Source organism: Gobius niger (assembly GCF_951799975.1).
Source record: "Gobius niger genome assembly, contig: SCAFFOLD_50, whole genome shotgun sequence".
In the NCBI taxonomy this organism is placed as follows: Eukaryota; Metazoa; Chordata; class Actinopteri; order Gobiiformes; family Gobiidae; genus Gobius; species Gobius niger.
In genome coordinates, this window is record NW_027639073.1 from 32,511 (window position 1) to 48,304 (window position 15,794).

The 15,794-nt window shown below is 41.1% G+C and overlaps 1 protein-coding gene across 1 annotated transcript; it reads left to right on the forward strand.

Moving 5' to 3' along the window:
• Positions 1–12,949: 12,949 nt before the first annotated feature.
• On the forward strand, positions 12,950–13,756 carry LOC306982936 (dual specificity phosphatase 21; the record flags this gene model as incomplete). The annotated part of the gene is made up of 1 exon (XM_079583381.1): positions 12,950–13,756. The coding sequence occupies one exon, from the start codon at positions 12,950–12,952 to the stop codon at positions 13,754–13,756; it is 807 nt and encodes a 268-aa protein (XP_079439507.1).
• Between the last annotated feature and the right edge of the window lie 2,038 nt (positions 13,757–15,794).

Consider the following 15,794-nt stretch of genomic DNA (forward strand, 5'->3'; position numbering starts at 1 on the left):
GCTAAAGCAATAACGCCGTGTATTTAACCATGAGGATTATAACCTCTGCTTGCTTTGCTCTGAGCGCCACCAGGGGGCGCTGTGTCGGATAAAACATGCACAATAGGTGAAAGTGTGAGTCCTCTGATGTTCCACTGATGCAACAACAATAAACGCTTTCCCCTCATGTTTCTGCTGCTTTTTACAAACCTTCACAATAAAAGCACTTTGATACAACTAAACAGGGAATTTCACAATAAAAGCACTATAATACAACTAAACAGGGAATTTCACAATAAAAGCACTATAATACAACTAAACAGGGAATTTCACAATAAAAGCACTATAATACAACTTAACAGGTAATTTCACAATAAAAGCACTATAATACAACTAAACAGGGAATTTCACAATAAAAGCACTATAATACAACTAAACAGGGATTTTCACAATAAAAGCACTATAATACAACTAAACAGGGATTTTCACAATAAAAGCACTATAATACAACTAAACAGGGATTTTCACAATAAAAGCACTATAATAAAACTAAACAGGGATTTTCACAATAAAAGCACTATAATACAACTAAACAGGGATTTTCACAATAAAAGCACTATAATACAACTAAACAGGGAATTTCACAATAAAAGCACTTTAATACAACTTAACGAGTAATTTCACAATAAAAGCACTATAATACAGCTAAACAAGGATTTTCACAATAAAAGCACTATAATACACTTTAACAAAGATTTCCACAATAAAAGCACTATAATACAACTAAACAGGGAATTTCACAATAAAAGCACTATAATACAACTTAACAGGTAATTTCACAATAAAAGCACTATAATACAACTAAACAGGGAATTTCACAATAAAAGCACTATAATACAACTAAACAGGGAATTTCACAATAAAAGCAATATAATACAACTAAACAAGGATTTTCACAATAAAAGCACTATAATACAACTTAACAGGTAATTTCACAATAAAAGCACTATAATACAACTTAACAGGTAATTTCACAATAAAAGCACTATAATACAACTAAACAGGGAATTTCACAATAAAAGCACTATAATACAACTAAACAAGGATTTTCACAATAAAAGCACTATAATACAACTAAACAGGGATTTTCACAATAAAAGCACTATAATACAACTAAACAGGGAATTTCACAATAAAAGAACTATAATACAACTAAACAGGGAATTTCACAATAAAAGCACTATAATACAACTAAACAGGGAATTTCACAATAAAAGCACTATAATACAACGAAACAGGGAATTTCACAATAAAAGCACTATAATACAACTAAACAGGGAATTTCACAATAAAAGCACTATAATACAACTAAACAGGGAATTTCACAATAAAAGCACTATAATACAACTAAACAGGGAATTTCACAATAAAAGCACTATAATACAACTAAACAGGGAATTTCACAATAAAAGCACTATAATACAGCTAAAGAAGGATTTTCACATTAAAAGCACTATAATACAACTAAACAGGGAATTTCACAATAAAAGCACTATAATACAACTAAATGGTGATTTTCACAATAAAAGCACTATAATACAACTAAACAGGTAATTTCACAATAAAAGCACTATAATACAGCTAAACAAGGATTTTCACAATAAAAGCACTATAATACAACTAAACAGGGAATTTCACAATAAAAGCACTATAATACAACTAAACAGGGAATTTCACAATAAAAGCACTATAATACAACTAAACAGGGAATTTCACAATAAAAGCACTATAATACAACTAAACAGGGAATTTCACAATAAAAGCACTATAATACAACTAAACAGGGATTTTCACAATAAAAGCACTATAATACAACTAAACAGGGAATTTCACAATAAAAGCACTATAATACAACTAAACAGGGATTTTCACAATAAAAGCACTATAATACCACTAAACAAGGATTTTCACAATAAAAGCACTATAATACAACTAAAAAAGGAATTTCACAGTAAAAGCACTATAAAACAACTAAACAAGGATTTTCACAATAAAAGCACTATAATACAACTAAACAGGGAATTTCACAATAAAAGCACTATAATACAACTAAACAAGGATTTTCACAATAAAAGCACTATAATACAACTAAACAGGGAATTTCACAATAAAAGAACTATAATACAACTAAACAGGGAATTTCACAATAAAAGCACTATAATACAACTAAACAGGGAATTTCACAATAAAAGCACTATAATACAACTAAACAGGGAATTTCACAATAAAAGCACTATAATACAACTAAACAAGGATTTTCACAATAAAAGCACTATAATACAACTAAACAGGGAATTTCACAATAAAAGCACTATAATACAACTAAACAGGGAATTTCACAATAAAAGCACTATAATACAACTAAAAAAGGAATTTCACAATAAAAGCACTATAATACAACTAAACAGGGAATTTCACAATAAAAGCACTATAATACAACTAAACAGGGAATTTCACAATAAAAGCAATATAATACAACTAAACAAGGATTTTCACAATAAAAGCACTATAATACAACTTAACAGGTAATTTCACAATAAAAGCACTATAATACAACTTAACAGGTAATTTCACAATAAAAGCACTATAATACAACTAAACAGGGAATTTCACAATAAAAGCACTATAATACAACTAAACAAGGATTTTCACAATAAAAGCACTATAATACAACTAAACAGGGATTTTCACAATAAAAGCACTATAATACAACTAAACAGGGAATTTCACAATAAAAGAACTATAATACAACTAAACAGGGAATTTCACAATAAAAGCACTATAATACAACTAAACAGGGAATTTCACAATAAAAGCACTATAATACAACTAAACAGGGAATTTCACAATAAAAGCACTATAATACAACTAAACAGGGAATTTCACAATAAAAGCACTATAATACAACTAAACAGGGAATTTCACAATAAAAGCACTATAATACAACTAAACAGGGAATTTCACAATAAAAGCACTATAATACAACTAAACAGGGAATTTCACAATAAAAGCACTATAATACAGCTAAAGAAGGATTTTCACATTAAAAGCACTATAATACAACTAAACAGGGAATTTCACAATAAAAGCACTATAATACAGCTAAAGAAGGATTTTCACATTAAAAGCACTATAATACAACTAAACAGGGAATTTCACAATAAAAGCACTATAATACAACTAAATGGTGATTTTCACAATAAAAGCACTATAATACAACTAAACAGGTAATTTCACAATAAAAGCACTATAATACAGCTAAACAAGGATTTTCACAATAAAAGCACTATAATACAACTAAACAGGGAATTTCACAATAAAAGCACTATAATACAACTAAACAGGGAATTTCACAATAAAAGCACTATAATACAACTAAACAGGGAATTTCACAATAAAAGCACTATAATACAACTAAACAGGGAATTTCACAATAAAAGCACTATAATACAACTAAACAGGGATTTTCACAATAAAAGCACTATAATACAACTAAACAGGGAATTTCACAATAAAAGCACTATAATACAACTAAACAGGGATTTTCACAATAAAAGCACTATAATACCACTAAACAAGGATTTTCACAATAAAAGCACTATAATACAACTAAAAAAGGAATTTCACAGTAAAAGCACTATAATACAACTAAACAAGGATTTTCACAATAAAAGCACTATAATACAACTAAACAGGGAATTTCACAATAAAAGCACTATAATACAACTAAACAAGGATTTTCACAATAAAAGCACTATAATACAACTAAACAGGGAATTTCACAATAAAAGAACTATAATACAACTAAACAGGGAATTTCACAATAAAAGCACTATAATACAACTAAACAGGGAATTTCACAATAAAAGCACTATAATACAACTAAACAGGGAATTTCACAATAAAAGCACTATAATACAACTAAAAAAGGAATTTCACAATAAAAGCACTATAATACAACTAAACAAGGATTTTCACAATAAAAGCACTATAATACAACTAAAAAAGGAATTTCACAATAAAAGCACTATAATACAACTAAACAAGGAATTTCACAATAAAAGCGCTATAATACAACTAAAAAGGGATTATCACAATAAAAGCACTATAATACAACTAAAAAGGGATTATCACAATAAAAGCACTATAATACAACTAAACAAGGAATTTCACAATAAAAGCGCTATAATACAACTAAAAGGGATTATCACAATAAAAGCACTATAATACAACTAAACAGGGAATTTCACAATAAAAGCACTTTAATACAACTAAAAAGGGAATTTCACAATAAAAGCACTATAATACAACTAAACAGGGAATTTCACAATAAAAGCACTTTAATACAACTAAACAGGGAATTTCACAATAAAAGCACTTTAATACAACTAAACAGGGAATTTCACAATAAAAGCACTTTAATACAACTAAACAGGGAATTTCACAATAAAAGCACTATAATACAACTAAACAGGGAATTTCACAATAAAAGCACTTTAATACAACTAAACAGGGAATTTCACAATAAAAGCACTATAATACAACTAAACAGGGAATTTCACAATAAAAGCACTTTAATACAACTAAACAGGGAATTTCACAATAAAAGCACTATAATACAACTAAACAGGGAATTTCACAATAAAAGCACTTTAATACAACTAAAAAGGGAATTTCACAATAAAAGCACTATAATACAACTTTACAGGGAATTTCAGAATAAAAGCACTATAATACAACTAAACAAGGAATTTCACAATAAAAGCCCTATAATACAACTAAACAGGGAATTTCACAATAAAAGCACTATAATACAACTAAACAAGGAATTTCACAATAAAAGCACTATAATACAACTAAACAGGGAATTTCACAATAAAAGCACTATAATACAACTTTACAGGGAATTTCAGAATAAAAGCACTATAATACAACTAAACAGGGAATTTCACAATAAAAGCACTATAATACAACTAAACAGGGAATTTCACAATAAAAGCACTTTAATACAACTAAAAAGGGAATTTCACAATAAAAGCACTATAATACAACTTTACAGGGAATTTCAGAATAAAAGCACTATAATACAACTAAACAAGGAATTTCACAATAAAAGCCCTATAATACAACTAAACAGGGAATTTCACAATAAAAGCACTATAATACAACTAAACAGGGAATTTCACAATAAAAGCACTATAATACAACTAAACAGGGAATTTCACAATAAAAGCACTTTAATACAACTAAACAGGGAATTTCACAATAAAAGCACTATAATACAACTAAACAGGGAATTTCACAATAAAAGCACTTTAATACAACTAAAAAGGGAATTTCACAATAAAAGCGCTATAATACAACTAAACAGGGAATTTCACAATAAAAACACTTTAATACAACTAAACAGGGAATTTCAGAATAAAAGCACTATAATACAACTAAACAGGGAATTTCACAATAAAAACACTTTAATACAACTAAACAGGGAATTTCACAATAAAAACACTTTAATACAACTAAACAGGGAATTTCACAATAAAAGCGCTATAATACAACTAAACAAGGATTTTCACAATAAAAGCGCTATAATACAACTAAACAAGGAATTTCACAATAAAAGCGCTATAATACAACTAAAAAGGGATTATCACAATAAAAGCACTATAATACAACTAAACAGGGAATTTCACAATAAAAGCGCTATAATACAACTAAACAGGGAATTTCACAATAAAAGCGCTATAATACAACTAAACAGGGAATTTCACAATAAAAGCACTATAATACAACTAAACAGGGAATTTCACAATAAAAGCACTATAATACAACTTAACAGGGAATTTCACAATAAAAGCACTTTAATACAGCTAAACAGGGAATTTCACAATAAAAGCACTATAATACAACTAAACAGGGAATTTCACAATAAAAGCGCTATAATACAACTAAACAAGGATTTTCACAATAAAAGCGCTATAATACAACTAAACAAGGAATTTCACAATAAAAGCACTATAATACAACTAAACAGGGATTTTCACAATAAAAGCACTATAATACAGCTAAACAAGGATTTTCACAATAAAAGCACTATAATACAACTAAACAGGGAATTTCACAATAAAAGCACTATAATACAACTAAACAAGGAATTTCACAATAAAAGCACTAGTTAGTCTCCGGTGGCTCAGTGGTTAGTCTCTGGTCTCCTGCAGTTGTTGCGGCTCCTGTTTCAGCTATAATTACAGACTGACTGTGATTCGCTGCAGCTCGAGGCGTCGGCCCCTAAAAGGATCAGACCGACAACTGTCCCGGGACAAACACAGACCGGACAGAGACCGGAGAGAGACCGGACACAGACCGGACAGAGACCGGACAGAGACCGGAGAGAGACCGGACAGAGATCGGACAGAGACCGGACAGAGACCGGAGAGAGACCAGACACAGACCGGACAGAGACCGGACAGAGACCAGAGAGAGACCGGAGAGAGACCGGAGAGAGACCGGAGAGAGACCGGACAGAGACCGGAGAGAGACCGGAGAGAGACCGGAGAGAGACCGGAGAGAGACCGGACAGAGACCGGACAGAGACCGGACAGAGATCGGACAGAGACCGGACAGAGACCGGAGAGAGACCAGACACAGACCGGACAGAGACCGGACAGAGACCAGAGAGAGACCGGAGAGAGACCGGAGAGAGACCGGAGAGAGACCGGACAGAGACCGGAGAGAGACCGGAGAGAGACCGGAGAGAGACCGGAGAGAGACCGGACAGAGACCGGACAGAGACCGGACAGAGATCGGACAGAGACCGGACAGAGACCGGAGAGAGACCAGACACAGACCGGACAGAGACCGGAGAGAGACCGGAGAGAGACCGGAGAGAGACCGGACACAGACCGGAGAGAGACCGGAGAGAGACCGGACTCAGACCGGACACAGACCGGAGAGAGACCGGAGAGAGACCGGAGAGAGACCGGACTCAGACCAGAGAGAGACCGGACAGAGACCAGGCCTCGAGGACCAAAGGAGCGCGACCAAAGTAAGGCTCATGTCGAGGCTCTGGGGCCAAAGACCTGAGATAATCTGACAGTTTTGTGTAAACTAAACTAAGATACGATCATTAGAACAAAGTATTTTACAAAGTTTATTATCGGGAAGTGTCTTAGGGTTTCGACAAAGGCAAAAACAAAAAACATGAAACGCTTGAAATAAATAATCCGTCAGTGTCAGTTCAGCGACACTCGTGTTTCTGAGGCTAAGATAAAAACACTGATGTGACTGAAGTGCAGATGTTTCAGTAAAAGAAGAGACTTCGAACCCGTGACTTCACTGACCGTTTGGTGTAATACAACAAACATGTACACTAGCGCCTGGTCCCGTGGTGAAGGCAATTTGACGGTGGATATTCGGTCAGTGAATGATCGTCTTAGAAAAACACATGGGTTTAAAAAAAATGAAAAATCGAAAAAATACTTTTAAAACTGATCAGTAAACACTGATGTGCAGATGTGAATGATGTCAGCCAGATGTTTCTGAGCTCCACACCAGGTCACTGCTCCTACAGGTCACTGCTCCTAACGCGGCTAACGCTGCTAACGTGGCTAACGCGGCTAACGCGGCGAACACAATAAAAAATAAAACTAGCGCAAAGTTTTGAACGAGCTGCACAAAAGAGAATCGTCAATAGTTTAAATAATACTGACTTGTTTACATGTTATATTATCATTTTCAACACTAGCCTTTAGCTCTAAGATAAAGCTCCGCCCCTCACGAGCGCTGGCGTTTCCTTTGGGGCAGAATCACAGTGAACATGATGTTTGTGACACGTTTCTGTGACTCCTCTCCTGCAGATGGCGCTGTAACACATATATATGCTCCTCCTCTCCTGTAGATGGTGCTGTTACACATATGCTCCTCCTCTCCTGTAGATGGTGCTGTTACACATATGCTCCTCCTCTCCTGTAGATGGTGCTGTTACACATATGCTCCTCCTCTCCTGTAGATGGTGCTGTTACACATATGCTCCTCCTCTCCTGTAGATGGTGCTGTAACACATATATATGCTCCTCCTCTCCTGTAGATGGCGCTGTAACACATATATATGCTCCTCCTCTCCTGTAGATGGCGCTGTTACACATATATATGCTCCTCCTCTCCTGTAGATGGTGCTGTTACACATATATATGCTCCTCCTCTCCTGTAGATGGCGCTGTAACACATATGCTCCTCCTCTCCTGTAGATGGTGCTGTTACACATATGCTCCTCCTCTCCTGTAGATGGTGCTGTTACACATATATATGCTCCTCCTCTCCTGTAGATGGTGCTGTTACACATATGCTCCTCCTCTCCTGTAGATGGTGCTGTTACACATATATATGCTCCTCCTCTCCTGTAGATGGTGCTGTTACACATATATATGCTCCTCCTCTCCTGTAGATGGTGCTGTTACACATATATATGCTCCTCCTCTCCTGTAGATGGTGCTGTTACACATATGCTCCTCCTCTCCTGTAGATGGCGCTGTTACACATATGCTCCTCCTCTCCTGTAGATGGCGCTGTAACACATATATATGCTCCTCCTCTCCTGTAGATGGCGCTGTAACACATATGCTCCTCCTCTCCTGTAGATGGTGCTGTAACACATATATATGCTCCTCCTCTCCTGTAGATGGAGCTGTTACATATATATGCTCCTCCTCTCCTGCAGATGGAGCTGTTACACATATGCTCCTCCTCTCCTGCAGATGGAGCTGTTACACATATGCTCCTCCTCTCCTGTAGATGGAGCTGTTACACATATGCTCCTCCTCTCCTGTAGATGGTGCTGTAACACATATGCTCCTCCTCTCCTGTAGATGGCGCTGTAACACATATGCTCCTCCTCTCCTGTAGATGGTGCTGTAACACATATATATGCTCCTCCTCTCCTGTAGATGGAGCTGTTACATATATGCTCCTCCTCTCCTGTAGATGGCGCTGTTACACATATATATGCTCCTCCTCTCCTGTAGATGGCGCTGTAACACATATGCTCCTCCTCTCCTGTAGATGGCGCTGTAACACATATGCTCCTCCTCTCCTGTAGATGGCGCTGTTACACATATATATGCTCCTCCTCTCCTGTAGATGGCGCTGTAACACATATATATGCTCCTCCTCTCCTGTAGATGGCGCTGTAACACATATGCTCCTCCTCTCCTGTAGATGGTGCTGTTACATATATGCTCCTCCTCTCCTGTAGATGGCGCTGTAACACATATATGCTCCTCCTCTCCTGTAGATGGTGCTGTTACATATATGCTCCTCCTCTCCTGTAGATGGTGCTGTTACACATATGCTCCTCCTCTCCTGTAGATGGTGCTGTTACACATATGCTCCTCCTCTCCTGTAGATGGTGCTGTTACATATATGCTCCTCCTCTCCTGTAGATGGCGCTGTTACACATATGCTCCTCCTCTCCTGTAGATGGAGCTGTTACATATATATGCTCCTCCTCTCCTGCAGATGGAGCTGTTACACATATGCTCCTCCTCTCCTGCAGATGGAGCTGTTACACATATGCTCCTCCTCTCCTGTAGATGGAGCTGTTACACATATGCTCCTCCTCTCCTGTAGATGGTGCTGTAACACATATGCTCCTCCTCTCCTGTAGATGGCGCTGTAACACATATGCTCCTCCTCTCCTGTAGATGGTGCTGTAACACATATATATGCTCCTCCTCTCCTGTAGATGGAGCTGTTACATATATGCTCCTCCTCTCCTGTAGATGGCGCTGTTACACATATATATGCTCCTCCTCTCCTGTAGATGGCGCTGTAACACATATGCTCCTCCTCTCCTGTAGATGGCGCTGTAACACATATGCTCCTCCTCTCCTGTAGATGGCGCTGTTACACATATATATGCTCCTCCTCTCCTGTAGATGGCGCTGTAACACATATATATGCTCCTCCTCTCCTGTAGATGGCGCTGTAACACATATGCTCCTCCTCTCCTGTAGATGGTGCTGTTACATATATGCTCCTCCTCTCCTGTAGATGGCGCTGTAACACATATATGCTCCTCCTCTCCTGCAGATGGTGCTGTTACACATATGCTCCTCCTCTCCTGTAGATGGTGCTGTAACACATATATATGCTCCTCCTCTCCTGTAGATGGTGCTGTTACATATATGCTCCTCCTCTCCTGTAGATGGTGCTGTTACATATATGCTCCTCCTCTCCTGTAGATGGTGCTGTTACACATATGCTCCTCCTCTCCTGTAGATGGTGCTGTTACACATATATGCTCCTCCTCTCCTGTAGATGGTGCTGTTACACATATGCTCCTCCTCTCCTGTAGATGGCGCTGTTACACATATGCTCCTCCTCTCCTGTAGATGGTGCTGTTACACATATGCTCCTCCTCTCCTGTAGATGGTGCTGTTACACATATATGCTCCTCCTCTCCTGTAGATGGCGCTGTAACACATATATATGCTCCTCCTCTCCTGTAGATGGTGCTGTTACACATATATATGCTCCTCCTCTCCTGCAGATGGTGCTGTTACACATATATATGCTCCTCCTCTCCTGTAGATGGTGCTGTTACACATATGCTCCTCCTCTCCTGTAGATGGAGCTGTTACATATATATGCTCCTCCTCTCCTGTAGATGGCGCTGTAACACATATATATGCTCCTCCTCTCCTGTAGATGGTGCTGTTACACATATATATGCTCCTCCTCTCCTGTAGATGGTGCTGTTACATATATATATGCTCCTCCTCTCCTGCAGATGGTGCTGTAACACATATGCTCCTCCTCTCCTGTAGATGGCGCTGTAACACATATGCTCCTCCTCTCCTGTAGATGGTGCTGTTACACATATGCTCCTCCTCTCCTGTAGATGGTGCTGTTACACATATATATGCTACTCCTCTCCTGCAGATGGTGCTGTAACACATATGCTCCTCCTCTCCTGCAGATGGTGCTGTTACACATATGCTCCTCCTCTCCTGTAGATGGTGCTGTAACACATATGCTCCTCCTCTCCTGTAGATGGTGCTGTTACACATATATATGCTCCTCCTCTCCTGTAGATGGCGCTGTTACACATATGCTCCTCCTCTCCTGCAGATGGCGCTGTTACAGATATATATGCTCCTCCTCTCCTGTAGATGGCGCTGTTACACATATATGCTCCTCCTCTCCTGCAGATGGCGCTGTTACACATATATATGCTCCTCCTCTCCTGTAGATGGCGCTGTTACACATATGCTCCTCCTCTCCTGTAGATGGTGCTGTTACACATATGCTCCTCCTCTCCTGTAGATGGCGCTGTTACATATATGCTCCTCCTCTCCTGTAGATGGCGCTGTTACACATATATATGCTCCTCCTCTCCTGCAGATGGCGCTGTTACACATATATATGCTCCTCCTCTCCTGTAGATGGTGCTGTTACATATATGCTCCTCCTCTCCTGTAGATGGTGCTGTTACACATATATATGCTCCTCCTCTCCTGTAGATGGCGCTGTTACACATATATGCTCCTCCTCTCCTGCAGATGGCGCTGTAACACATATGCTCCTCCTCTCCTGTAGATGGTGCTGTTACACATATATATGCTCCTCCTCTCCTGTAGATGGTGCTGTAACACATATATATGCTCCTCCTCTCCTGCAGATGGTGCTGTAACACATATGCTCCTCCTCTCCTGCAGATGGCGCTGTAACACATCCTCTCCTGCAGATGGTGCTGTAACACATATGCTCCTCCTCTCCTGCAGATGGCGCTGTAACACATATGCTCCTCCTCTCCTGTAGATGGTGCTGTTACACACATATATGCTCCTCCTCTCCTGTAGATGGTGCTGTTACACATATATATGCTCCTCCTCTCCTGTAGATGGTGCTGTTACACATATGCTCCTCCTCTCCTGCAGATGGCGCTGTAACACATATGCTCCTCCTCTCCTGTAGATGGTGCTGTTACACATATGCTCCTCCTCTCCTGTAGATGGTGCTGTTACACATATGCTCCTCCTCTCCTGTAGATGGCGCTGTAACACATATGCTCCTCCTCTCCTGTAGATGGCGCTGTAACACATATGCTCCTCCTCTCCTGTAGATGGCGCTGTAACACATATGCTCCTCCTCTCCTGTAGATGGCGCTGTAACACATATGCTCCTCCTCTCCTGTAGATGGCGCTGTTACACATATGCTCCTCCTCTCCTGTAGATGGTGCTGTAACACATATATATGCTCCTCCTCTCCTGCAGATGGCGCTGTTACACATATATATGCTCCTCCTCTCCTGTAGATGGCGCTGTTACACATATGCTCCTCCTCTCCTGTAGATGGTGCTGTTACACATATGCTCCTCCTCTCCTGTAGATGGCGCTGTAACACATATGCTCCTCCTCTCCTGTAGATGGTGCTGTTACACATATGCTCCTCCTCTCCTGTAGATGGTGCTGTTACACATATGCTCCTCCTCTCCTGTAGATGGTGCTGTAACACATATGCTCCTCCTCTCCTGTAGATGGCGCTGTTACACATATATATGCTCCTCCTCTCCTGTAGATGGTGCTGTAACACATATGCTCCTCCTCTCCTGTAGATGGCGCTGTTACATATATGCTCCTCCTCTCCTGTAGATGGCGCTGTTACACATATGCTCCTCCTCTCCTGTAGATGGTGCTGTTACACATATGCTCCTCCTCTCCTGTAGATGGTGCTGTAACACATATGCTCCTCCTCTCCTGTAGATGGTGCTGTAACACATATGCTCCTCCTCTCCTGTAGATGGTGCTGTAACACATATGCTCCTCCTCTCCTGTAGATGGCGCTGTAACACATATGCTCCTCCTCTCCTGTAGATGGCGCTGTAACACATATGCTCCTCCTCTCCTGCAGATGGCGCTGTCTCAGATCCTGCCCTCGCTCTTCCTCAGCGGCGCCTCGGTGGCCGAGGACGCTCCGCTCGTGTCTCGCTCGGGCATCACGCTGATCGTAAACGCCACGCTGTGCCACGCCCCGGCCCCGCCCCCTGGCGTGGAGGTGCTGCGCGTCCCCGTGTCCGACCTCCCGACCGCTCGCCTCGACCGCCACTTCGACCGCGTGGCCGAGCGTATCCACGGCAACCGCGCGGGCAACACGCTGGTGCACTGCGCGGCGGGCATGAGCCGCTCGCCCACGCTCGTCATGGCGTACCTCATGAGGTTCAGAGGCGCCACGCTGAGTCAGGCCCACGCCCTCGTCAGAGACAAGCGGCCGCACGTTCGCCTCAACCGGGGATTCTGGGAGCAGCTGCTGAGCTACGAGCGCCGCCTCTACGGCAGGAACAGCGTGCGATTGGCCGAGGAGGAGAGGGAGGGGCCGACCTTCACACAGCCCCGCCCACAGACCGGGAGCGGACCAATGAGAGGGCCGAGCTTCACACAGCCCCGCCCACAGACCGGGAGCGGACCAATGACAGGGCCGAGCTTCACACAGCCCCGCCCACAGACCGGCAACGGACCAATGAGAGGGCCGAGCTTCACACAGCCCCGCCCACAGACCGCTCCAGTGCCGCCGCTGACGCCCGCGCTCAGGAGGGCGGAGCCTAAAGACAACAGGAAGTGCCTGACTCAGGTCCCCAAGTCTCCGCTGACCAGACGCCGCGCCGCCGCAGTGCATTCTGGGAGCGCGGCCGGAGCTCGACACGTTTTAATCAGGAAGTGACTTCAGAATAAACGGAAACAAGTGTTTTTTCTACAGAGACTCAGGCTGTATCCGAATGTCCACACTATCCCCTAACCCCTCATTCACTACATAGGCCCGCACTATACAGTCACTATTTAGTCACTGATTCTGTTGGCGATTCGGACACAAGACACGACTTTCTCAGCGCTGCGTGACGTCACGCGCGCTGCGGCTGCAGATATGTTTTTGTTTTGTTTTTTTATCTGAATTTATTTATTGGCGTGAGCTCAGAGACCCGAAAGTAGGTCACAACCCGGTGTCTGAAGCGCCAGCAGATTGAGTGACTACATCTGCTAAAAGTTCGCGAAACTCCGGGAATAAAGTATTTCTACGATAAAAACCAAACAGACTCATGAGACAGTGGAATATTTATGATAAATATGAGTCAGATACGCTTTTACTTCACATGGATTTTACGTGAATGGCTTGGATTATTCCAGAGGAAGCTGTTGGTCATTTAACAGTTCAAGCTAAAGGTTAGCAGCTAACGTTAGCATGAAGCTGTCGGTCATTTAACAGCTCCAGCTAAAGGTTAGCAGCTAACGTTAGCATGAAGCTATCGGTCATTTAACAGCGCAAGCTAAAGGTAAGCAGCTAACGTTAGCATGAAGCTATCGGTCATTTAACAGCGCAAGCTAAAGGTTAGCAGCTAACGTTAGCATGAAGCTATCGGTCATTTAACAGCGCAAGCTAAAGGTAAGCAGCTAACGTTAGCATGAAGCTGTCAGTCATTTAACAGCTCCAGCTAAAGGTTAGCAGCTAACGTTAGCATGAAGCTATCGGTCATTTAACAGCGCAAGCTAAAGGTAAGCAGCTAACGTTAGCATCTTTTCACCGCAACCGGTTATATTTTGGTCGTTTATTCATGACAAATACGCAACACTCGACTGAAACAGCTGATTTACTTCAGTCGTGTTTAGTTCACAGACCTGTCTCTGTCAGGCTCTTTTCCGACTCTCGCAATGCATTGTGGGAAATATTGACCCGTTTAGTGACCATCGATGCTCACTACTTTTCCAGATGCATTGTGGGAAATTTCGAGTGCACTACTTTTTCTCTCTGGACATTCGGACACGCCTACAACATGTGACCACTATATAGTCACTATATAGGGAATAGTGTGGACATTCGGATACAGCCACAGTTACGGAGGAGGAGGCCATGTGATCCAGGCGAATTTCCGACTCTGAGATCATTACGTCACTCTGACACGTGTTTGAACAGTTAAGGCTCCGCCCTCCAGTGGCGGACAGTGGAACTGCTCATGACTGAACCTGTTTTTGTGACTTCATTAAGCATTTTTGTATAAAATCGATCACTTTAACGCCGTGTTCACGACTGATCTTTAATCCACTGTTTTATACCAGCGCCGTGAACGTCCAGCTGTTGTTATTATTATTATTATTATTATTATTATTATTATCATTATTCACGGCCCATGTTCTCGATGATCCGTCAAACACTAAAAGGAGAAACATTTACTTTTCACACGTAGCTCGTTTATTTATAATTTAAACAACATCTATAATCAAGTTAAATCTTCTGTTCTCTGTAGCTGAAGTGTCGAACGTTTCGCCTCCTCATCTAAAACACTTCATCTTAAAACGTTTATACAAAAACAAAATGACAGAAACTCAGATTTCTGTCAGTCTCTCTGTAAAAGGCCAGCAGGGGGCGGTGTGTCTCCCCAAACACAGGAAACTTGTGTAAAAGTTTCTTGGCCGCCGTGAAGAAGAGCCACTTCCGCCCCGTTAGCCTTTAGCTCTGGTTAGCCTGTTGTTTACATCGGTGGCGGAGTGGTTAGCGGCACATATCTGCTCCAAAACTCAACAGACCTGCCGTTAACCGCGGTCACAGGTTTGCTTTAGAGTCTGGGTCAGTTCCCGGGCTTTGGGAGAGTGGTTAGCCCATGTTAGCTCCCGTATTAGCCCCCGTTAGCCTCTGTTAGCTCCCCGTTAGCCTCTGTTAGCTCCCCGTTAGCCTGTTAGCTCCCCGTTAGCCTGTTAGCTCCCCGTTA